Source organism: Pseudopodoces humilis, chromosome 19 (assembly GCF_049639895.1).
Source record: "Pseudopodoces humilis isolate 2021_Gansu_Grassland_sample_001 chromosome 19, ASM4963989v1, whole genome shotgun sequence".
Lineage (NCBI taxonomy): Eukaryota > Metazoa > Chordata > Aves > Passeriformes > Paridae > Pseudopodoces > Pseudopodoces humilis.
In genome coordinates, this window is record NC_142218.1 from 9,106,791 (window position 1) to 9,131,559 (window position 24,769).

The 24,769-nt window shown below is 48.4% G+C and overlaps 1 protein-coding gene across 2 annotated transcripts; it reads right to left on the minus strand.

Annotated features, from left to right (window-relative positions):
* Positions 1-898: 898 nt before the first annotated feature.
* Positions 899-16,587, minus strand: LOC102112682 (DEP domain-containing mTOR-interacting protein-like). Of its 2 annotated transcripts, none has more exons than XM_005524798.3 (9): positions 16,289-16,587; positions 10,234-10,412; positions 7,121-7,244; positions 5,730-5,908; positions 4,957-5,142; positions 4,451-4,591; positions 4,099-4,169; positions 2,342-2,446; positions 899-1,177 (listed from the first exon to the last, which is right to left on the minus strand). In XM_005524798.3, the coding sequence occupies exons 1-9, from the start codon at positions 16,372-16,374 to the stop codon at positions 1,052-1,054; spliced, it is 1,197 nt and encodes a 398-aa protein (XP_005524855.1). In that variant the 5' UTR covers positions 16,375-16,587; the 3' UTR covers positions 899-1,051. The 2 variants fall into 2 exon arrangements, with proteins under 2 accessions (XP_005524855.1, XP_087920796.1); XM_088064670.1 differs by having other exon boundaries at positions 16,315-16,439.
* Between the last annotated feature and the right edge of the window lie 8,182 nt (positions 16,588-24,769).

Genomic DNA, 24,769 nt, shown 5'->3' on the forward strand with positions numbered 1-24,769 from the left:
TGTGGCCAGAGGAGCTGTCCTGAGGACCCTGCCCTAAGCAGGAGTGCTGGCAATCATCCTGTCTATGCACAGCACTGCAGGCTAATCACAAACAGGATGCTCTGTGAACTGGAAAGAAGGAAACCTCCCTAAAAATCTTGTTATTACCTGTTTTTCTATATTTAGTTCACTTTCAGGGTACTTTGCAAGGCATATTTTGCACTGGCTGCAAATATAGCTGTCCTGAAAGGAGCAGGGGACAGAGGTCTGGATTTTGGTGGCTTTCAGTCATTTTTGTGCCTTCCCAGAGCCAGAATCAGACTAGGATGCATTCCCTTTTGGGCACTCTCTGGTTTTGGTCCCCCCTTTACCACCACCCCCCCATTAGGCTGGTAGCAGCCTATGATGTTGGGGATCTCTGCCTGCCTCCTTGCTGAGGTAAAGCTGATTAATGAAATTAAGCCTTATTAAAGGTTGGGAGCACAAAAAGCACAATCATGGTAGTGTCACCTTTTCAAGAAACAGCTGGGAACAGCAGCCAGCCCTGGCTGTGAGCCTGGCTATGCCAGGAGAGTAGCAGGAGCCTTAGACTTTACAAGGAACACACATTCCTGTATTCATTTCCTTATTTTCTTGACAGAGCCAGTGGCGCAGCTTATGGGGCCATCTGGAGAGCACATTGTGTTCTCAGAAGAGTGCACAGACAGCTCAGGGCAGCTCAGACAGTCCCACTTGGTATAAACTCCTTGCTGCTTACCAGCTTTGCCACCTGCCTCACAGCTTGGCTGGTGAAGGGCTGCTCTAAGGTGGGGTTCATTAAGTGCTGAGTTCTCACACTGGCACTAAAAAGGAGCTGCAAGAGCTTAGATACTCTAAGAGCAGGTAGAGACAAATATTTCAAGAGCAGAAAAATCCAAGATTTGTCCATCAGAATGTATTTATTTGAAAATACATCAAAATGCCTGGTTAACACATCACAGTGAGCGGTCGAGCTTGATCCCTCCCCACAGTCCATCCCTGCCAAGTGGACAGTCCTGCCTTTTCCAGCAGCAGTGGGATGAGGCTCCTTGGCTCATTCAATGGCTTCCATCACTTCCATCACCAGAGTCCGTGGTCCTGTCATGATGAGGCTGCTGATGGTCTGATAGTCCAGATGCAGAACGTAGACCCCATTCACTGAGAAAACAAACTGGCACACCTGCAAGAGAGGAGGGACAGGTTACCCTCAGTCCCACAGCACCTCCTGCCCAGGACTAACTGGAACCAGGGGCTGTGATGCAAATAACTTGTGTCAAAATCCTGGAAACTCTCAAGCATCACCACCCCTTAGCTACACCAATAATCACAAAGTGCTGCAATCACTGTGTCATAAAAATGGGACCAAAGGGATTTAGGTTGTGAGCTAACAGAGGAAAAAAAGACTCATTTATGAGCAGAGGCTCATTTCACAGATGGAAATGAAGCACAATATTAACATCCAGCAATTTGGTAGCAAATGAGATTAGGTAAGGAGAAATTAACTGGGCTCTTGAGTAAATGAAACAAATTCATCCATCCCCTTCCAATCCTGCCTGAAGCAAACAAGGAGTCACACTCTGCCTCTGAAGAATCCCATTATTTCAAATATTCATGTGACTTTTGACTTATATCAGCTTTTAGAAATTACTCCCTTGCTGCTGGAGTTCCTGTAGGGAACTGGGAAACTCAGCACTTCTTTCATTCATGACTAAGACTTCACACCAAACTCACATGCCTGGGCCTAAACTGAGTTTCAAGCTCTAAGTTCATTTCTCTTGAGCTGGAAATACTGGAAATTACTTGATGAATCAAATCAAGGCATCAGTTTAATATTATTACAGTTTTTGTGTACATGGAAAACAGCTCCATGCAGAAGTCCATTGCTAATAGCATGGAAACAAAATGCTCAGGAGCTGAGCATTTCAGGAACTGAGAGCAGGTGATTCAGGACAAAGCTCTGCTCCTTCCTTGCTTCCCTGGGGTTATAGAAAGTCACTTGAACTGAGCTGGGAATTCTCTGCTTTGTTTTTAGCAGCTCAAACAGTTTTGACAGTTCCAAGGTCTGGCACAGGTATGGCAGAGTTTTTTGAGTTGGAGTTTTAGCTGGCCACGGCTCCTGTGCTGCCTTGGAAAAGGCAAATCCTCCACTCTGCCACCACACACGGGGCACTCTGCCTGCAGAGAGCATCCCTCCCTCCACCTCTCCCAGAGCTCCACGTGCCCATGCCAGCAGTCTGATCCCCAGAGCAGGAGGTGGGAATATCATGGAAGATGTGTTCAGCTCAAAAAGCTCAAACAGGACACAAATCCCATCTCCTGTTTATCCTCCATGAGTAATAAGTACCTTCATCCCCGCAGCAGCAGCAGGTCCTCCTGGGTCCACTGCCTGGATGTGGCAAGGTCTTCCTCCTCGAACCACAAACCCCCAGCCCACTGCATCCCCCACAATCTGCAAGCACAACAAAAGGGGCTTAAAAACCAAGGAATGGGCTGGAGAGAGGAGATGCCACAGTTCCCAGAGAGACAGAGAGCTCGTGATCCAAACCCATTATGGGCGGGAGAGAAAGGGCCGTGCACCAAGTGAGAAGCAGAACTGATTAATTGCTCCCTGATTAATTGCAAAGCTGTTTTGTGATTAATTCCCTGTCAGCCTGTGCAGGAAGGAGAATCACAGGCAGCATCAAGCTGAAGGGCAAGGCATGCACCACGAGCAAGCTTGAGAACACCCCCAGAGCACGCACACTTTTCCTTGGCACAGCAGAGCATTTCCTGGCTGGAAGGGGCTGCTCTTGCCTTGCCCCACGCTGATGTCAGCCTGCCAGAGCAGTTTGCTCTGATACTGCGGCCCTCTGAAGTGACCAAAGGAGAAAAGGAATTCCCAAGGGACTTTGCACATCACCCATATAAATAAATAACAGCAACTGCAGAGCTAAGCAGGAGGAAATGAGCCATGAAAGGCCCAGGCTGGCAGAGTTGAAGGGCAGGGCAAGGGCGTTCAGGAGGAGAATGAGCAGCACGTCCTCAGATGTGCCATGCTAATCTCCAGCTTGGTTTTTTTTTGCTCCTTCCAGCCACTTTCTACAGCACACTTAATTTGGGAATGTCATCCACCTGATTTCCTGGTGCCAAACCAGCATGGCAAGGCAGCCCTCACGCTTCCTACACTGCTGTCTGTGAGACTGGCCCTTTCAGAGGTGGGCAGTGAAGGGATGGGACACAAAAATAACCAAGTGCAATAGGATCCACAGGGTCCTACAGCTGTCTGGTAACATTTCCACCCAGCACCCACCAGCCCTGACTTGACCAGTCAAATTCTTATAGCTTTAGAAGTAATTTAAAAAGCAAAACCCCCAACTCGGGTTGTCTGCAGCATCCTGGAGATCTGTCCATGTAAAAAGCCCATCACAAGGAAGGCAGTACTGGCCCTTGGATGTTCCCTCATTCAGTGCAGCTCCACAGGATGCTGATGGATCATATCAACACCCCTGATCTGCAGAGGGACCTGAAAGATGCACAAAGCTGTGCATAAAGCCGTGTGACAGTGGGTGAGTGTCACAGCCCCAAGTGTCACAAGACTTACTGGTTCTACAGTTTGCATGCAGCAGGGTGGAACAGAAATCACAGAATATTAGAATGGATTGGATTGGAAAGCACCTTAAAGATAATCTCATTCCACCCCCCCTGCCATGAGCAGGGACCTTCCACTGTCCCAGGCTGCTCCAAGCCCTGTCCAACCTGGCCTTGGACACTTCCAGGGATGGGGCAGCCACAGCTTCTCTGGGCAACCTGTGCCAACCTGACCAATGGCAAAAAACTCCAAAATGGGAGGTTTTTTTCTGGCCAAAAATTTTTTTTTTTTTTTTTTTCTGATCTACCTCATGGATATACATTAAGTTCTCAGAGGGGCTGAGCACATTTGCACCCACAAGAATGTGTGAAGACATTGACCCCTAGAGAGTCACCACCAAAAAGCCACGATGATGTGGCACACAGTCAAAGTTTCAGCATAGAGAGGTCAGAGCAGCCAACAGAAAACCACCAAAGAGCAGCAGGGAGCTGGATACTGCTGAATTAGCAATGCCATTCCCAATGGTCACTCACAGTCAGTGTTTTCTTGACATAGGGGGCCCCAGGGGACAGCAGCTCTTCGTTGGTGACAGGTCTCTTTAACACTAGAGCAGAAGGTGACAGATTCTATCAGAATCAAGGGGTTTGTACACTAAAGTGCATGACAAGGCAGCCTGGGGATTACCCTGGGCTGGAAAACAGATGTTAGAACCACAGTTCCTGCACACAGAAACCTCTGTGTTCATCTCAGTGATTTTCCAAACATTTTCAAATCAAGATGCAGAGGTGAGGCTGATGGGTTTGGTGGGCTTGGACCCGGGCTTGAGCCCATGCCCTGCAGGAATAGATGTCCCCACATAACAACAGGCAATGCAGAAGCTCAGACCTGATTTGGGGTTGCATTCAGCCACGGGGGGGAATACCAATGTAGGAGGAGCGCTGAAGTAGGTGTTGGAGTTTCCAGAGAGGGAAGTGATGCTGCTCCTTCGAACTGCTGAGACAACTTTGATCTCCTTGTTGGTCTGGACTGAAAGAGGCACATAACATTTTTTTTCTATGAAAAAACAGAGTAGCTTAAAATAACAAACTTCCCCCCAAGCCTGACCTACACTTGAAAGGTATGTGTGCACTGAAGAAGGTATTTGAGCTTATAAAGAGTAAAACCAGCTTCAAAGAAAGATCAAGAGCCGATCTGATGCTAAGCTGAGTTATTTTCCTGGGACAGGGGGCTGTGCTAGAGATTGCCACTGCGTTGTGACATCCACCACAAACCAGTGGGATGGGTGTTCACTTCATGGGATGCCCAGAGGAACCCCTTAAACTCTGCTGGAGCGACACCCTCATCCCTGGGGTCCTCTGGCAATGTAAGCTTGCTTTCACATCCACAGTTACCAGAGAGGAAGCTGGTGTTGCCCGGGTCTGGGTTGAGCTTGCGAAGGCAGAAGGGGCTGTCAGGGCTCTCAGAGAGGGCACGGGAAGAGTTCTCATTGAGTAACTCCGTGAGACGCCGCCGCCGCCGAAAGTTGATCCAGAAGTGATAGAGGATGTCACTGTCAAAGAAGTGATGCCGATTGGAGACTAGGAGAGAACAGGGGAGGAGGGAAAGGCTGAGGGGGTGGAAAAATATATAACAAATATCCTGAGGGACCCTCATGAATTGCTTCTAATGCCCCTGTGCTCTACTGCAGCTTTTCTGCCTGTTTGGGAATGCTGTCTGCAGGGAGGGAGGAACAGCAGGGCCACCCCACAAGAGCTGCCATATCCCAGGGGTGCACTCAGTGTCACAGCCCTCCACCTGCCCCTGTCCCAGGACACTCAGAGGACTCCCTGCTTTCTGAATTGGAAGTTTAATTATAGCAGATGGATGTGATCTCCAGCCAAGAGGAGATAAACATTACATCCTCACGCCCCAGCCCTCCAAACCCAGGGGTGCAGCCCAGCCCTGTGGCCGGTGGCTTTGAAGAACTGAAGAGCAAGAGCTCAGATTTCATCTCAAAGCCTTTGTGGATGGTAAAAGATTGCTCCAGTTTCAAAGGTCACCAGCTCCAAACATAGAACTAAAAGGCTCCATTGCCATCTCCAAGTGGGCACTTGACCAGCACTTGTTGCCCAGCATGAATGGGGATTTGTTCCTCGCTCACCCCTCGCTTTCCAGCCCAACTCACCATGCTGAATGATGCCGTGCTCTAGCAGTGCCCGTCCCAGCTCCACTGCCTCCTGCCTGTTCTCCACTTCTCCCTCCTGAATGAGCCAGTCGATCATCTCAGAACCCAGGAAAGTCCTCTGGTACTTCACCGAGTTCTCCTCCCTCATCTTCAGGATTGACTCTTCCACGCTCACCAGCCTGGCACAGAGGTGGGACACGGCTCCGGTGATGCCGAACATCCCTGCCAATCCCCCCGGCAGCTGCAGCCGGCTGAAGCGAGGCCGAGGGAAGCGGGCAAAGCATCGCAGCCAGAACATTCCTGCCGGGAAGCAGCGGGAAGGGAGGGACGAACACGGAGCTGCAGTCGGGCACCTTTGTAAATCTTCATCACAGCGAGGGAGAAGCTCCAGCAAAACCAGTTGGGCTGCGAGCTCAGCTAAAGATCACAGGGCAAGCCAAGCAAGCGGCTGAGCGTGGGTAGCACATGGCAGACAGTCCAAATGCAAGGACAGGGTGGGTTTCGGTCTGCAGGTGCTCCACAGGCAGCCTGTGAGAGCTAAATCCAGTGTCTCCACGAGAGGGTGCAGCCGGCTCAGCCATCACTCTGCCGGGATGCTCTCCCCAACCCACGGCCACTGCTGAGGATCAAGAGCAAAGTACAAGGGATGCACATCTGGCAGAAGGGCAGGGACACACCCAAAATCACCACCCCCCCGGGTGGAGGACTCTCCTTCAGGACCAGTTTGTGACCCTCCTTGCCAGAGTGGGAGGATGTGAAGATGTGAAGGGGCTGTTAAAGGAAGCAGGTCCAGAGAGTGGGGTGGGGTTAAACTCTGGAGAGATGGCTTGGATTTAGAACCAGAAACAATCAACACAAAGAAAACTAAACACTTGGAGGTGGAATGAGTTTTCTCTACTCTCTGGGAACAATCTTTCCTATTAGGAATTTTGCAAATAGGCTGAGCAAGGGGCAGGGAGCGAGGCCCATGAGGGTCCTGAAAGTCCCATACCTGGCTGACTTTGGTGGGACACAAGTCCTAATACAGCTGGTGGAAGCAGCTCACGTGAGGAGGCTGGAAGAGTGCTGGGAATGGCCATTGGATGTGCTCATCCCAGGAACACTCAAACTGCCCTTCCCTGTACCAAATCCCAGACCCTGCACATGGGCTGGAGCCCTTGGAAGCATCCACGAGTTCATAGCAAAGCTCCTGTCCCATCCCCAAGGACGCTGGTTGTCCTGCAGCTGTGGCAGGGCTCAGGAAGCAGCATTTCCCAGGGGGACAGCAGGGATGCAGAGAAGGAAAAGCAGAGCCAGCAGGAGCTGTGGCTCCCAGCTGCAGGGCACCAGCAGCCAGCACAGCCAGCAGGGCACAGTCCCAGTGCCCCAGTGCCAGGGGAGGACTCACGTACTTCTCATAGAGGCTCTGCCCTCGCATGAACACCTTCACGTCCTTGCTGAGGGGGAAGGTCCCGTCATCCTTGCGGAAGCGGTAGAGCAGCTTGGCATCCTTGTAGTCCGAGTGCTCATCACAGACTGGAAGAACACAGGGCAGGGATGTCAGTCCATGATGGACACTCAGGGCTCAGCAGGATGCTGTCTCCAGCCTAAAAGCTGTGAGGGCTTCGTGCCACGTCCTTCCCTGTGCCCCTCGTGCCGTGGAACAATCAGCATCTGAACCCTCGGTCCCCAGAAGTTACCTGCTCATGAATACCTGAAGCTCATGCTGGTGGGAAAGGTCAGTCCCAAAGAACAGACCTTGGCAAAGCTGGACTTGGGGTCTGCGTTTTGTTCCAGACATTAAAATATTAATTAGAATAAACAGGTGGGTTTTCTGTGTTTTTTTTTTCATTTAATCATTCATGTTTAGATTTAGAGTAAAAGATGATGAACAGAATTGCCTCAATCAACTTTTAAAAAATAAAATACAGCCACATGTAAGCAGAGTTAGAGGACAGAAGAAAAAAAAACCACACTCCACTCAAACTCACATAAAATCACTTGTCTGGCAAAAATACTCATAAGCCAAAAAATGAAAAAATGGCACAAACTTTTCCACATCCTTTTGTGCCAACTCTGCCCAATTCATTTGCATGGCAAACTGACCTCAAGAGAAAATTTCATTCAAAGCCAGGTGCAATAGAAGTGGAATAATTAAATCTGTATGAAAAGCCTCAGATTCATCTTGGGGATGGCCACACAGACTGTAAATGCACAGTTTTATAGTTCAAGTAACCTTTAGCAGGTAAATATTTGGGATACAGTTGTGAGATAAACCTGCCTGAAACAGACTCCTAAATTACAAGTACAAATAAACTCTCAAAAACCTTAATTAAAGACAAAAAATCCCAGCCCAAAAATTATAGTTCAGCTATTAAAAGTCAGCCTGCCTTCAGCTCCACCTACCTGACACAAGAAGAAATTCAAGTTGTGAAAAGAAACAAACCCAAACAACAGAAAAACAGAATAAAGAGTTTGCCTGGAAAACAAAGGAAATTAGTCAAAGAGAAAAAGAAAAACCACAAATGTTTCCTCACTAAAGTAACACCATCCACTAGAATGAAATTTGAAAGATTCAAGATACTTCTTGTGAAAAATTTAACACTTTTTCATCCATCTGAGTAGACTGGCAAAACCACATTCCCCTTCAGGTGAGCAGCAAAATGCTAAAACTTGTCAGATTATCTCAGGCTCATCATTCCTGCAGAGCAGCTGTCTCAGATGCAATCAGGACTCTAAAGCCTGTGACTCACCGAGCATGAGGGCAGGATGAGAATGTTGTTTTAACAGTGAAAGTTTGCAGCCTCATAATTCCAAGGAGCAACCATTCCAAAGCCATTGCAACCAGGAATAGAACAAAAAAAAATCCTACAGGACTGTGCCCATAGAAAACCAAAGCAGTTTTCCTATTTAAAGACCAATTTCAATGTGTTTCCAGTGTGTAACAGAACCAAAGCTCAAAGCACACCAGACAATTAAGAGGCAGCACGATGATCTTCATGAGATAATTATCTGGGTGCCAGGGGAGAAGAGGGCAAACAGTTCAGCCAGACAATTGCCAAGCACCCGGCGCTGTGCTGCATTAGCTGACATCCCTCTTTCCACAGGACTAACAAAATTAATGGACACAAGGAAAGTTGGAAAGTCAACTTCTGTGTCCTGCCAAGAATTGTCACAGGAGCAGGAAGGACATGTCCTAATAAGCAATCAAAACAGTGCTGGTACCCAGTGCTGCAGAGGTTTAATTAACTAATGGATTTATTTGAAACTGTCAGCTGGAGACATGGAAAAATAATCACGTGTAAGTGTTAATGGTTAACTGAGAACTCCCTGCTTCAGCTTTTTGTGATAAAGCCCAGCAGCAGTTTATTTTAATTCAAGGCAGTTTAATGTAAAGGGCATTACCCTCAGCAAGTAGCAGATGGCAACAGGGAATGTTTGCATTGCAGTGGTCAAAGGCAGCTATTTCTGGACCCCAGAGAAGCAGGGGGGAGGAGGGGGTTTGGTGTGGTGTGGTCATCATCTGCTTCTGTCTCCTCAGCTACATCCTCGTGTGACAAACCAGCACCAGCTCCAGGCTGCCACAGCTCCTGTCCCAAAGCCCTGGGAGCAGGAAAGCTCAGCCACCGCCCTTCCCACCGATGGCAGAGGTGTCCCAGGGCTGTTTGACAGTCTGGGCCTTTTGGTTTTGGCTGGGCCTGAAAACCACATGGACAGGAATTGCTTTTTGCCCAGCTGAAGCACAGCTTGTTTCCTCTTGTTGTGTCGGGACCAAGGGCTAGACCTTGCTCTACAGCACAGAGCTCACTATGTGACCTGAGCTAATTCAAAACTCCTCAAAGTTCCAAAGATGTTTCAAAAAGGAAAAAACCCTGAATACTGCTAAGAGCTGGGCTTGAGCATCAAGCTGCTTTTTCTTCATGCTTCCTTTTTCCTTCCTTTTATTATTTTTTTTTAATTAGGTTCCACACATGGCAGCACACACTTAAATCCCAAGGGAGGCAGGATTCCTTCAGCTCCAGGTTCACAAGTGCCAGATTAAATTTTCCTTGGAGTAATGTGGACTCCACAGCCCTATTTGTCCCATCATGGGACAACTAAGGAATAGTGGGGTCTTATGGTAAGAAATTGAATTTTCCTGCAGATGTGAAGCACGTGCTGTAATTCAGCTTCCATTTCTGTGACATAGACATGAGCCAGACCAGCTGCTGTAAAAACATCCACCTGCCTGGGTACAGGAATAAGGGCCAGGTGTTACTGAGCTTGCTTTCAAAGAGGAGACACTTTAGACATCATTTTACCAGTGCACAGCCCAAGGCCCTTCTCTGCTGGGCAGGGAACTGGCACATCCCCCAAACCAGCACAGCCTCACACGGATCCAGCCCCATGCAGCCTCTCCAGGAGCCCTCACCCACGGCAGGGCGGCACACGGGGGCCTGGGCACGCTCCTGCCTGCTGGGCTGAGGGCCACGGGGGCTGAGCAGACACACAGCCCCGCCCTGGGGGTGGCAGGACACCCACACACCGTGGTGGATGATGTAGTGATCCATCAGCTTCTGCATCAGGCGGATGCCGGTCTCGCGGTCGGGCGCTTCCTTGTGGTCGATGAGCCAGTCCGTGAGCTCCTTGGCCACGAAGCAGTTGGGGTACGTCCGCAGGTGGTACCTCCTGTCCTTGATCAGCTTCCCATCGTGCAGCCGGAGCCTGGCGGGAGAGGCAGCCGCTGAGCACAGCTGGCACCTCAGGGGGGTTTGGGTGTGATGGCCCACATCTGCCCAGCCTGGAGACACCACCCTGGACGTGCAGGGACTGATCAATTCAACCAAACCCCTCGGCATTGCCAGACTGCATCAGTCAATCCCAATCAGTCAATCCCAAGGAGCCCCTCCACCGCCCCCTTCTCTCCTCCTGCCACCACTCAGGCTGCCTGAGCAGATGTAGTGTGACCCACACGTGTCCCTTCATTCTAAACAAGCCTCTAAAACACACAGCAGCCAACCAAATGGGGTGAAGAGGGAACAAAACCCTGAAAAAACCAGCAGTGAGTGTATTTGTTATCTTGGCACGATTCTGTGTCTGGTTCTCCTTCCCCACGGCCACAAAAGCAGGAATAAAGGACAGGGCCTTACTCATAACTCCAGGTGGGAGCAGTAACAGGAGCCCTCCTTTCTTCTGTCCAAGCAAAGAGTGCCAGGTGGATGTCAGCACTACCTAATCCATGTACCCACCAACCACAGCAGCGGTGCACAACAGCCCTGACGTTTTCTGGTTCCAGCTGGGACTGACTGGACAAAGTTTACCCAAACAATAACCCTCCTACCCCCAGAGCCCGCTGCCACGGCTGCGCTGCAGCTCCGATGTTCAGGGAAGGTTACTCAGGTGAGCACAGCTTTGACTTTCAAAAGGACCTTAACAACTGAGAGAGGCACAGAGTTCCTCTGTGCTCCAGCCCAGTTTGGCAGGAGATCTGTCCAGGGACCAAACTTTTGCCCTGTAGCCATGACCGTTCCCAAAGCACCAGTGCTGGAAAGTGCCCAGCGTGTGCAGCAGGCTCCGAGGGGAGATGTTAATTAAACATCTCTCTAACTCCAGGATGGTTTTCGTTTAAAATTATTCATTGCAATTCCCAGCTTTGCCCCCAGCCTGTGAGTTTTACTAAGGCATTAAACACTGCAGCCTGTCATTATTTCATGCCTCAAGTTCTTTTGTTCTTTTTGGAAAAGTTATGCCTGTTGGACAACACTTTTAGGTACCTCACAAGAAGTTTAAATACCCTAAAAAACTATCAGCTAGTAATGGATTGTCCTATATTGTAGGATTTACAAATAACTAACTTCCAAAAAGTTTTACCATAGAACACTTTATTAGAGGAATAATTAGTAATCGATTGTTATAATTAATGCTGTGAAGTTGACAGAAGCTTTCAGACCTTCCTGCTAATTAAAATACTAAAGATTCATGCAGAACCAGCTCCTGGCCTTGCCTTGCACAGACCTCCCTCAAACCCTGAGGTCCCTATCCAGCATTTCACTCTTTACCTGGGAGGCTGATTCCCACATGTGACCAGCACTCCTTCTGCAGATGGATTTTACCCAGAAAGAACACTCCACAGACAGCTGCCCTGCTATTTTTAGAGTTTTTGTCTTTTTTTTTTCCTTTATTTCATGGTCCACTGTCAAAATGCAACCAGACAAAGTCAGCAGTGACTACAAGCAGAGGCTCCCCACCTGTGGAGGAAGACACAGCCAATTTTTATGTTTTCTCTCCTTCACAATCACCAAGTGGGAAGGCACTCTAGAGGAATGCTTGGTAAAGATAAGAAATGTTCCAAGATTGCTCTACTGCTGTCAAGAGTCTACAGGAGTCTAAAAAAAAATATATACATGTATATATATTTACACTCACACACAGCCCCTATATATACAATAAGACACAGACCATTATCACACAAGGCCTGAATAGAAACTGGTTAAGAGAACACTATTTCCCCTAGTTTATTCCCTTTATTTAATCATGTTTCAGAATACAGAAAAAATGCACAGATTTTTGAAGGAGATAAATAAAATTAAAAATAAAATTAAAAAAAATAATAATAAAAAAAATGATGAAGCAATGCTGCTGAGGCCTATGATTTAAAAATTAAGAACTACACTTATTCTGGAAATATTGAATTGGGAGCAATTTCCAGGACAGGAATTAAGTGGAATTTCAGCACCCCTGGAGCAGCATCTTGGACCTTTAAGGGCTCTGTTAAGCCTGTGACAAATTTTCCCTCTGTCCTGCAGACTCAGGGCAGCGGAAGAGGCTCGGCTCAAGTGTCCTTGTGGACTTTTCACTTTCCTTTTTACTGTTTCCTGTCAACCCTGAAGAGACAAACTTTGTCCTTCAGCCACAGGATGTCACAGCTCTCGTGTGCTGTTACAAAAACAAAGCTGGTGAAACCATGAGTGGGCTCTAATCATGCTTCCAGATAAAAAGAAAATTAAGGAAATATATAATAATGTGCAATATCATGAGTTTTCTAGATGGCCCTGTGTCTCTGTGGACATATTACTTCTTCAAAAGGATTGAAAAAAAAAAAAGAAAAAACAAAAAAGGCTGAATAAGGTCAGGATAAAACACTTGCTGGAACATGAGAATGGGCTCTTATGAAACACTCCTGGCTTGGCAGGCAGAGCCTCCACGTGCGTTTGCTTTGGGTAGGTTGTGTTGGGTAAGCAAATTGTTTCTTTGTCAAGGTCACTACAAAGCCATCATTATTCATCCTGGGTAACCTTGTTGAAAGGGACATCCAAACAGACGAGGAATAAACTCTCCCTCACCTCCCATGTAAACAGACCTTGAGCATCTCAAATGACAAGGTGGATCTTTCAAGGAGATTAATTCCAGTCCACATTCCCACAGCAGCTAAGTACAAATGAGTGGCCTTGGAAAGATGCATCAGCCAAAAGATCTTTTCTGTTCCTATCTTCACAGGAAAAAACCATACAGAAAACAAATAATCCCCCACCAGCACCACCAAAACAACAAAGTGCTCACTAAAAGGCAGCAACAGACACAGGAGCATTTCTGCAAAACAGCTGCTGCTGGAGAGGCACATTCAGGCAAAAGAGCTGCTGCAAACACGCTCAGCAAACCCCAGTTTGCATCACCTCCCAGTCTGAAAAAGCACCAGTACATCTGGTGACAAGGGAGGGCTTTGACTGCCCAAAGTGGTACTGAGATACCTTTGATTTTCCCCGTATTTAAATAAAAGTATAGGAATTTCATTGGGGAAAAAAGTATAGGAAGACTAAAATCTCAAAAAAAAATCGCAGTAAGCACAAGTCCACTTCCCAGTCCTCCCTTTCACCAGTGCTAGAAATTAAATAATTAGCTTTTTAAGGTCATTCTGACCATGAAGTTTCATCTTTGAATAATGTTCCCTGCTAGATCAAGCAGTGCCCCATGATTCCTCAAGGAAGTCATGCTCACCACAAGAGACCCAAGTCCCACAGAGAACCACCAAACCTCCTGCAGACAAATGGCTTTTGGGCAGGAATAAAAATGTTGGCACATTCAGCCACACACCTTTAGTGAGCTCAGTTTCCAGAGCATCAAGATACGAGTGCTTTATTTAACAGCATTGCAGTTTGAGTCTCCAAATAAAACACTCCTCAGCTCTGCAAGTTTTGTACAGTGGAAGAAATTGCAATTTTATTCTTTGTAGGAAAAAAGCTTCCTTCTCCTCTCACTTTTTCTGTGCAAGACATAAATTTACTGAGTATGTTTTATGTTTAGGAGTGATTAATGCAGCTTAACAGAGCTATTAGAGCACAGCTGCTTCTCCTGACCATGGGAATACCCAGATGAGAGTGCACCAGGGCTTGTCCATACTTGAGGAACTCCGATTACAGCAGGGTGTGAATGCAAAGCGAGGAAGCTGTTCCAGAGCCTCTCTGTGTAGATAAGCCATTTGTTGCAATTAGAAGTGACTAATTTGGCCTCTCTTACAGAATGCCACCCAGGAATACACGACACCCAGTAAAAGCGATACGATTTTCATGCAAGTTCATATGCCTGACACAAGAGGAATGACAGCAGATACGAGGAAGGACCCTGAGCCAGCAGCTCTGTCAGACTCAAGGCCAAAACATCAGTGAAAATTTTATTTTTGTCATTCTAGGGGAGACTCAAAATATAAAATTCTGTTTCCTCCTCCCTGGACCAGGCAGCTGTTGAAGCAGAGGGACTCTGGCAGACAGGCAAACCCAAACCACACTGGCCAATCTCCCTCTGATTCCTTCAGCTCCGCTTCATTCCCGGCCATCCACACGGAGCATTCCACCAGCCCTCACTTGTGCAGCTATTCCTGGCTGGGAAACACATCCTGACACTGAACAGACTCACCCCTCTGGCCAAACCAAACTCTGAGGCATTTGCAAACTTGCTGGGAAGCCAAAGAACTGTAAAGATGGAGCAAAGGTTTGTTTGATTTAATGTAATAGTGGGGAGGCAGGGCAGGAAGCGGGGAGCAGGGAAAAACAAATGTTTGATGTTTCATGTGGATACAGCAGCATTATTTGCTGATGGAGGTTTACTGAGCCAGGGCAGCTGCAAGGCTCCTTTCCATGCCTCTGTACTCCAGAGTCTGTTCCCCAGAATCTGGGGAAAAGCAGGGCTGGACATTTAGCCCTGTCCATTTGCTGCTGTCTGACACATCACCCAGCCTCTCTGCCTCAGTTTCCCCATTGCTCTCCACCGGCTATCCAGGTGCCAGGAAGATCCATACCACTAACTCCTAACCTGCCAGGCTGTGAGATCCCAAAACACAAGAGAGAAATTCAAACTCTCTGTGTTCTGCCTCACTCCATTCTCCTTCCAGCCAGAGGTTCAGTGGAAGGAGCAGCCAGGCTGGTGTCCTTCCCCTCATCCTCCTCCCCAGGTTTTACACCAGCAGCTCCTTCCCATCCTTCTGCACTGGGAACAGCCTCCTGCTCAGACCAAAGCAGAAGGATGCAACTGCTGTGTGCCCAGCCCCAGCAGAAGGACCCTCCTCTCCCTCACTGTGAACTCTCAGATTTTGGGAGCTCCCTAAACCAGGAAACTTCAAGGCACTGCAGTTATGGGGGGAAAAAGAAAAAAAAATATATGGATGTTCCCAAAACTACATAAACTTTGGAGTTTTCATTATCTTTATCCCAGCGTGCAGTGAACTAGAATAGTTCTGTTCACTAACAAATTTACTGAATCCCCTTCTCATGCTTACAGTCCCCAAATGGTCCAGGGTCTGACCTGCTCCTGTCCTGCAACAGGTACAGGGAAGTCACATCACTCTCCACATTATCAAGGATATATTTCCTATTTTCCACCCACATTTCAAAACAAACCAGAATGGCTCCAGATACAAACAATCAAACTACTCAAGAGCTAAAAAAACCCCGCTTCAGTGGGATTTCCCCCCCAGTCAGATGCATGGAAGCAAGGATGGGGTTCTGACCCCAGATACACAAGGAACACATTTCTCAGCCATACACTGCATAGGAGAATGGATTTTTTTTTGTCTTCAGAGGAAGAAAACCCTCAGAAGCTGCTGAAGAACTGGGACTACAAACCAGCAGAAGTTCCTAAATGAGACTTTCAGGAAAGGGAAGCTCCAGTTCAGGCACAGAGCTCCCATGGAATGCCCTTCCAAGTCACCCCAAAAGTCTGAGCATCCCCAGAAATGCTGCAGCTCTCATCCAGCAGGGGATCAGGGACCTTGTGGGTGCTGCTCAGTGCCACCACATCACTCTCCATGCTTTGGAGAATGTGGAAAGGGAAAAAAAAAATCTGTTGCCACCTACAGTCACCCACCAGTCCCCTGGTACCTGGGGGTGAAAGGTGGGAAACTCCAGAGAGGAGCAGCAGGACAAGGTATAACAGAAAGGGACCTGGTTCAGCACTCTGGTGGGTGAAGGAAGGATCAGCAGGTACTGGAGAGCACCCGGGGGAAAGAGCTTGCTCAAGGATAAAGCTTTGAGCCTGCCGCTAACGGGATACAGCCCAGAGCCCCGGGAACAGCCCAGCCCCGGGCTGCAGGAGGGCCCGGGACCTCCTACCTCAGCTGCTCTCCAGCAATCATCACCTCAGCCCTGTAGTGCTGCTCCGTGGCTTTCTTCTTCAGGCTGCTGCTCAGGCTGTCCATGCCGGGCTGGCGATGCTCCCATGGGATGCGGCTCGGGAAGATGCTGGTCCCGCCGCTGGCCCGGGCCAGGTGAGGCAGCCCGGAGCTGCTGACTCCGGCTCCACGCCTCTCCTTCCCTCCCGCAGGCTCCGGAGGAGGAGCCTGCTGCAATCCGAGCCCGCTGCTCGCCCTCTGCCTCCGGCTGGGAGCCGGGACAGCGCCGGGATGCTCCCAGCAGTTCTCATCCAGGGGACACTGTCCCTCTGCCGGGGGATGGCTCTGGCAGGCCGGAGGATGAGCCGCAGGATGGACAAAGCAGTTCCTTCCTCACGCTGTAACTTTCCTCAGGGGTTCAAGATGTGCCATTCCCCAACGCAGACCGTGTGCCTTGTTCCCATCTTTCTCTCTCTGCCTTTCCACAGGTTGGGATGCATCCAACACCATGGCCAACACTTGCTAAAAGGGGGATCAGAGCAGCTTGAGCCCTCCCTCTGTCCAGCAGCCACCGCAGAGGTCGGGTGGAGAAGCACAGGCTGTGAAAAGCAAGATCTGGCACTGGTGAGTCTGGAGCTCTGCTGGTGCCAAGCTGACACTGATACCACCTCTAAAATCTGCCTCCAGGCACTGGCACCTGCCTCAGCTACCACTCATCATTCCTGTTATTTGAGGAACTTGCTGCAAGGCCAGAGCTGACCTGAAAGTGATGGTGACCAGCAAAGAAAAAGGCAGAGGAACTGGGATGTGGAGGGGACTAATTACCTCCATCACTAGTGCCAGATTCCTGTGCAACCATACTTCCATCAGTGAAGTCAGGAGTGAAAAATATTGCCTGGCACAGAGGACCAAACCTCAGAAACACAAATCTTACCAAAAGAGAGCGTGGAGAATCTTCAGGTGTGAGGGCAGGGAAGGAAATTCTATCCTCCTGTTATTTGAGGAACTTGCTGCAAGGCCAGAGCTGACCTGAAAGTGATGGTGACCAGCAAAGAAAAAGGCAGAGGAACTGGGATGTGGAGGGGACTAATTACCTCCATCACTAGTGCCAGATTCCTGTGCAACCATACTTCCATCAGTGAAGTCAGGAGTGAAAAATATTGCCTGGCACAGAGGACCAAACCTCAGAAACACAAATCTTACCAAAAGAGAGCGTGGAGAATCTTCAGGTGTGAGGGCAGGGAAGGAAATTCTATCAGCTAAGAAGGTTCTCCTTCAATTTAAAAACTAAATACTCTCTTTAATTAGCTCCTGTATAGCAGTAATTCATCAGCAGGCAGTGAATTTGCCGTTGTCTCAGCACAGACTTCCAGGCTGACATTTCCCCCATCCCATAAATGCTGCTAAATCCAACCTGGGTTGGGGATTCAGGACACACAGCATGGAGTGGCCAGGGCCAGAGGGAACAGGAGACACAGGCTAAAGGCACCGCTGGAGCTGGAGGCACACTGGTTTTCTTCTGGCTCTCTGCTGGTGGAGGAGCAGCAGAGGCAACAAACGTGGGGCTGGCCAAACCTCGCTGCCAGTGCTCCCATCCAAGGCAAACAGCTGGGGAGCGGCAGGATGGGCTGTGCCAACAAGGCTGGCTCTGTCCAGGCTCTCCTGGAGCTGCTCTGTCCCGTGTCCTCTGTTTGAGCCGGGCCAGAAAGGCAGAACAGGCTCCCCTTGTGCCCCAGCCCTGCTCAGCCCAGGCCACGCTCGGGACGGCTCCTGGAGCCCCGCTCCCATCTGGGCTGTCCGTGCCACCCTCAGCTAAAGAGCCTTTGAGGTGCTCCCAGGGCAGGCTGGGCTTGTCCCTGCCCTGCTGCAGCATCCTTCATTCCCGACATGAGCCCTCCAAATCTGCCCATCCCACTGCTCACCGTGCTGCTTCAGCTATGGAGAAACTGCTGCTGTTTTAATCATTGGATAATAACTATCTTCAATCACTGGATAATGACTATCTTCAATCACTGGATAATAACTATCTTCCTTAAAAAAATAAAAAATAAAAATACTCAGCTCCAATCCTGAGAGTGTTTTACAGTAACAAGGTAAAGGATTTTAGCTCTTGCCAGCTTCTTCCGTGAAAAACACAGGAGGAAAAAACCTTATTTCTCCCATAAATAACCTTGTAAAATGTGCCCTTTAAATTAGACACTAATGTTTCTACTTAAGACACACAAAAAAGGAAGAGAAGCTACTAAAAATATATTATCTCCCCAGCTCGAGCCTGGGAAACAGTCAAGAGAGCAGAGTGAGGGCACAGCAGCCAGAGATGTCCAGGGCTGCTGAGGATGGAGCTGTGCTTGGAAAGCTGCCTGTGAGGATGACAGGGAGATGGACTACAACTTCTCCTGAGGACAGAGCACCACTGTAAACCCACAGCTGTCACAGAGGAGGTGACTGGAGTGGCTGTTTCCACAACAAGGACCAGGGCCAAGCCCATGAAATAAATCAGCAGCCTTCAGACAAACTCCTTGAGAGGAGGGTTTTCCCCCTTCAGCTGCATAAACCATGCAAATTATCAATACTGGATGAGAAGCCTCAAAATCTAAATTAATTTTAAAAAATGAATTACGTAAATTCATGCAGGACAGGTCTTGGCATTGAACATGGAAAACCAGATGATTACTTCTGTTTTCAGTGATGAAAGCTGCAAGAATACATTAGTGGAGAGTTCACTCACAATTTCTTCTCCACTTCCCCTGATTTCTGCTACTGGTCCACACCAGAAAAAGAATCCAAACCTGGAAGAATTTCTGCTCTCCATCAGCTCCACACTCTGAATGTCACGACCCCCAGGGCTTTTTACACTGACATTTAGTGGGAAGAGCATCTCACCAATTCAGGATGTTAAACCAAAGCCCGTGCTCACATCACCGAGCTCTTATTTAACCTCAGCAGTGCCCTTTGCAGATCTGACAGCTTTCCCCCAAAGCATCCTGTTCCCTTTTTTGAAAGGAATATAGGGAATATACCCAGCAAGCTCTGTTAACTCCATCCTGGAGGTGACAGAATTTCAGGGTTGGGAAAAACAATCCCTAAATATGTCTCCTTCACTCCCCATCCTTGCAGGGATTAATTAGATTGAATTAGTTATCAGCTGGATCTACAGATGAAAGATGCTTTCCACAGCATGGCTTCAAGAGTCCAATCTACAATGAATGTGCAGAGTCCCTTCACCTTCTCCCCTCCAGAGGAACTGCAGTGTCTGAATTTTCTGTTTCAATAGATTAGGAAGTAGTTTGACTCATTAAGTGTTCAGAAAAGATCGAGGCACCTCTGGGTACAGGCAAATAGCTTTGTTTTCACCACCCAACTTTATTACATCAAATAGAAGGTTCAGCACCCTTTGATTTTTTTTTTGTTTCCTTCTTTTTTCCCTAGCAGGGCTGAGGAAAAGACAGGAAGAAATCAGATGAGTTTGTTTTGGAAGGTTGTAAAAAGATAAAAAAAATGTTTGTAAATCTTGCCAGGAGTGAGCACAGAAGACACCGGGAGCTGTACAGCTGTCCTTGTCGCTGGCTGCAAAGTTTGCCTTAGTCCTTTGCCTAAATATTGTCCTCTCTCTGGCAATTCAGGCTCTGCATTTCAAGCAGAGAGCTGGAGAAATCTCCTGTGAAGGGGAGCAGAGTCTGGCAAGAGACAGATTCAGATTTTTCCTGCTCTGAGCTGGCACATCTGAAGCCAGCAGGCTGCAGCTGGCAGCCAGCCAACGCCGCTCACCCCACGCACCAAATTTAATTTAGCTAAAGCAAAAAAAAAACCTAAAAAATTTTTTTAAAGGATTTCACTTCCAAGATCAACACAATAAAATCCCTGATTTGCAGGGCCTGTGTTTCCTCTGGCCTTCCCCAGGCCAGCTGACACGGTGCTGTCCGTGCCAGAGAGCGTTTCCCTGGGGGTAAGTGCTTGTCCCCAGCAAGGTGTGTTCACCTGGGCTGGATCCCGGACAGCTGGGGTGACAGCAGAGCACCCAGAATTATTTGGGAGCCAGACCCGCCCTGCTGCTTTGGGAAAAGTTGTTTCTATCCACAGCAAAGGTCACAGGCCACTCCCGGAGCTATTAGTGCTTAACTCCTTGGTGTCAGTGCCACAGCAAACACCCGAGGCCACCTCGCATCAACCCCTCCACCTGGAACAGCACATCAGCAATTGTGGGGGCAGCCTGCATGGAGCTCCTTCATCCACCGCAGCCAGGGAATGTCCTGCAGCCACTAAAGCCAGCCTGGAGGCTGCTGTGCACCAGGGAATAACATTGCACCCTGGAGCATCCTCCACTCCCAGGCTGGGAGCTCAGCAGGGTTCTCAGAGCCCGAGGAAAGTGGGAAGATTTATTTCCATCTAGTGGCAGAAAACGAACATGTTATTCAGCAATTTCTCATTACCCAGTTACAAATCTGAGCTGGAGCTCTCCTGTCATTGAGTGTCCTTCATTTTGTTCCAGAAAAAAATTTGGATGTTTGAACAATATATTGCTTCTTTCCACAGAAAATAGAGGCTGCTAACCCCAAACAATCAAATGCAACCCAAAATAATTTGGTTGGCTTCAAAGTAACAAACAGGGAGATCTTTGTTGCCCTTAAAATTGAAAACAAAGATAGCTCAGTCCTGGTTCTCCAGAACTACAAGGAATAGAAGTTTAGTTTGGAAAAAAAACCAAACAAACAAAAACACTGAAAAATTAAATTCTCCCATGATTGTATTGCTTCAGGACCTGCAGCTTTAATGAAAACACCACTGACTACTCACCTTCTTTATGAACTAATAAAAGTTTTCATTGGGAAAAAAAGAAAACCAACAAAGAACAAATGACAACAGAAGAAATGCTCTTACACAAGACAGGAACCTTCATCACTTCCCCATTCCTCAACATCAGAAGAAATATTTCACACACTAAATAGTCCTTAACTTCTAGCTCCCATACCAGTGTGTGGGTGTGAGACTTCAAAGCAGAGCAGAGGAGTTTAATTCCCGCTGCTCACCCTCAGGGTGGGGCTCTTCAGTGTTTTTTTAAAGATCAATCAGGTGTTGTAGACCACTGGGACAGGGACACAAAGACTTCCTTGTCCCTGTTCTGGGACATCTCTGAGAGGCACCTCTGCTGCCCCAGCTCCACAGAAACCTCTCAGGACTCGAGGAACTTGGAGGTCTTTTCTAGTCCAGGTGATTCTATGATTCAGGGAGGAGCAGAGCAGCACTCAGAGCTCCCCAGCATGGTCTGGACACCCTGACCTGGGTCAGGGCCATGCCATGGCCAAATCTAGACCCACATTTCTCTCAGAGAAGGAATGCTCAGCCTTCAGAGGTGGGAAAGTCTCCAGTCTCCTGTTGTGATGAGAATGTGCTAATTACGTTAAATTAGCCTGGGCTGAACACAGCCAAAGGAACCACTCCTGGCAGGGGAGGTGTAATCCTATCGGGATCCATTAAAAGGAGCTGCTGGCTGTTGCTGTGCCAACCTGTATCGGGAGCAGTGAGACAGCCCTGGCCTGGCTCTGCACCACCACTGCTCTTCCTCGTCATAAGGAAAGGGCTCTTACACCGGTTTAACAGCGAGGGCCAGGATAACAGGGGTAACATTAATCCTAGATATTTGGTATTTTTGTTACAGCCTGAGCTTTAAACTGCCTCCATCCAGGCTGGTGCACTGTGGCAGAGAGATGGGAGAGCTGGAGTCCCAAGGCAGTAAATAAAATGGAAGGAGTACCTGTGTGTGGCTGGAGGACAGAAATTTTCCCCGTGTTGGCTTAATGCAGCATGAAAGTCCCAGGCAGAGGACAGGAGGGGGCTGTGGATGAGCAGATCCATCAGCAGGAACACATTTCCAGCCCCACATCCAGCTATTCAAACCTCCTGCAAGGCTCCCTCAGAGCCATCCTTGCCCAGAGACACAATCCCCTCTAGAGGAAGGAAGGTGAAGTGGAAAGTGAAGATCTGCCATCAGCTCTGAAAGGAGCCTCTTCACAGAATCATAAAATTACTTGTGGGTGGAAAGGACCTTCAAGGTCATCTAGTTCCAAGCCCTGCTCCGTGGGCAGGGGCACCTTCACTAGATCAGCATCATCTGTGTGAGCTGGTGTTGCCCCAGTCCTTCCTCAAGCCCAGTGCAAGAGAGGGTTTGGGTGGCCTTTAGCAGATGGTAAAAAAAGCCCTTCACAACCACCATCAAACACAGGACAGGCATTTAGCAGGCGTGGGAATGGGGGAGTCTGTTCTGCAGAGGTTTAATTTGACAAGCTGGGATCTCACCAGCAGCCTAATTACACAAGGAGTATTTATTCCACTTCTCTGATATGCTTTGTGACCCCCCCCCCAAGGTCTGGGACCAGCCTAGAGACACACCTTGGTGTGGGCAAGAAGTTTAAGAGAGCTGCAGCAGCCTCAGATTCTATCTCTTCTTGCCAGTCCTGCAGCAACACTGGGCAGCTTGACTTGACTGGTGAAGTCCTGTCTGGGCAGACTAGATTTGTAATTCAAGTCCAGTGCCTTGAGCTGCTCCCCAAAGGTAACAGCTGATGGCTGGAGTCAGTAGGCAATTTGTGAGCACAGAATTAGAATAGAAATTCCCTCTTGAATGGTATCAAGCTTCAATGCAACAACGACACACAGAAGAGGTTCTGTAAGGAAGAAAATTCCTAGTTTGACCTTGATCACAACAGCCTTTATATAGGATGGCACATCAATTTACATATATTAACCATCCATGTCAGCAGAATAGAGAAAAAAATGTATATACAAGTGGTTTTTGCCTTAGATAGTAAAACACCATATCACTGAAGGCAAGATGAGCAATCCAGTGCAGAACTGCTGATACCAAGCAGCAGCACTCCTCAAGCAGAAGTGGTGAATTTTTTTTCACCAATGACACACTCCAGCCTTTCTGCCTTTCCTGGCAGAAGCTGATTTATCTATTGTAAAAGTTACCAGCCTCAGCAACGCTGAGCAGCCTCTCCAAGGGAGCACACTTTGGCAGGGCTTAGAGGGAAAGACAAGAACTGGTTTCCAAAGTGTGCAGAGCTGATAGCTCTGCTGGATTTTCCTGCTTGAGCAGCAGTCACGATCCTGGTGAGGTACAACACGACTGTTCTTGGCAGTCCTTGCAGCCAGCCCTGCCAGAGACTCGGTCTCTCCCACTCGTTCTCAGCAACAGCAAGTACAAGGAGGCTTCTCCTAGGAGATCTTCTCAGCATTTCTTTCATCTCTTCTGTTTTTAGCCAGTTTAAATGCTGCTATCAGGACAATGTTGGTGAAATTCAGATTGGAGACAAAACAGCATTTGAGGATAAAAAATCAGGGCGCTTTCATCTCACCTAAAGCAAAAATCAGTGCCTTGCTCAGAGGAGAGCTGACCTTTCTTAGCAGCCTCTTGCTGACAGAGCACAAATGGCTGGAGCTGACACAGCCAGGCAGCCGCTCTTGGCCTCCTGCATATCAGTGACTGAACAGCCGAGGAATGATCACACTGCAGGTCTGTCAGCGCTCCAGGGTTTACAGCTTCCCAACAGGACAACACAGCTCCATCTGGTTTTCCTCATGGCATTTTCAGTTTTCACCCCATGGCTGCACCCTGCAAACCTTCTCCAAAGCAGTGGGGAGGTGCAGAGCCTCAGGGGGGTCCCGGTGAACTGGGTTGAGCCTGTGGAGTTCAGGGGGTGATGGTGAAGCTCCTGAGCCCAAAGCCTGCTGCAGATAGCTCCACAATCCTTCTGAACAGGTGGGGAGCACGAGGAGGGCAAGCAGGACACATCCCCAGTGTCTGCCTGCACACCTCAGAGGGTACAAGTGCATAAAGTGAGTGAGCAGTGAAGCCTAGAGTGGCCTTCTGAGCCTGCACCTGCCTTGGAGGGCACCTACACAGATCAGTAACCGCAAAAAGCTCCAGCTGGACTTGCTGCTGGTACTGGGATCACAGAGTGGGACACGGCAATGCAGCAGTGACCTGTCCTCCCTCAACTCCTAGACTTGTATCTTCTGGTTTTACCATTTCTGGTCTAGACTCCACTTTTTCTGTCAGCTTTTATCGTGCTCAGTCTGAAACCCAGAATACACATCACTGCTTCCATGCTGTTTTGATTTTAGGTCATTAACTCTGGATGCTGTCAGAATAAATGGCCCAAACCCTCTCTCCAGAACAAGCATGTCCTGTCTACTTCCAGTAATCCCATGTGAAATTTGCAACCCACACAGCAGCCCTTACAGGAAGGATGGACACAGCCTGTCTGTAGAATACCAGTCATGTTATCAAACACAAATGTCCATTTTTGTGTGTAAACATCAGTAAAATTACCTCTACAGAACAATTAGGATTCAGTCCTGCTGACCAAGAACATAATAGAAGGTATTTTAAATTTGCACAAAGCCAAGTGCAGTCATCTGGAATACTCACGTGGCTCTTTGGCTCAAGAAAGAAACTGGAATCTGAATGTGGAACACAACC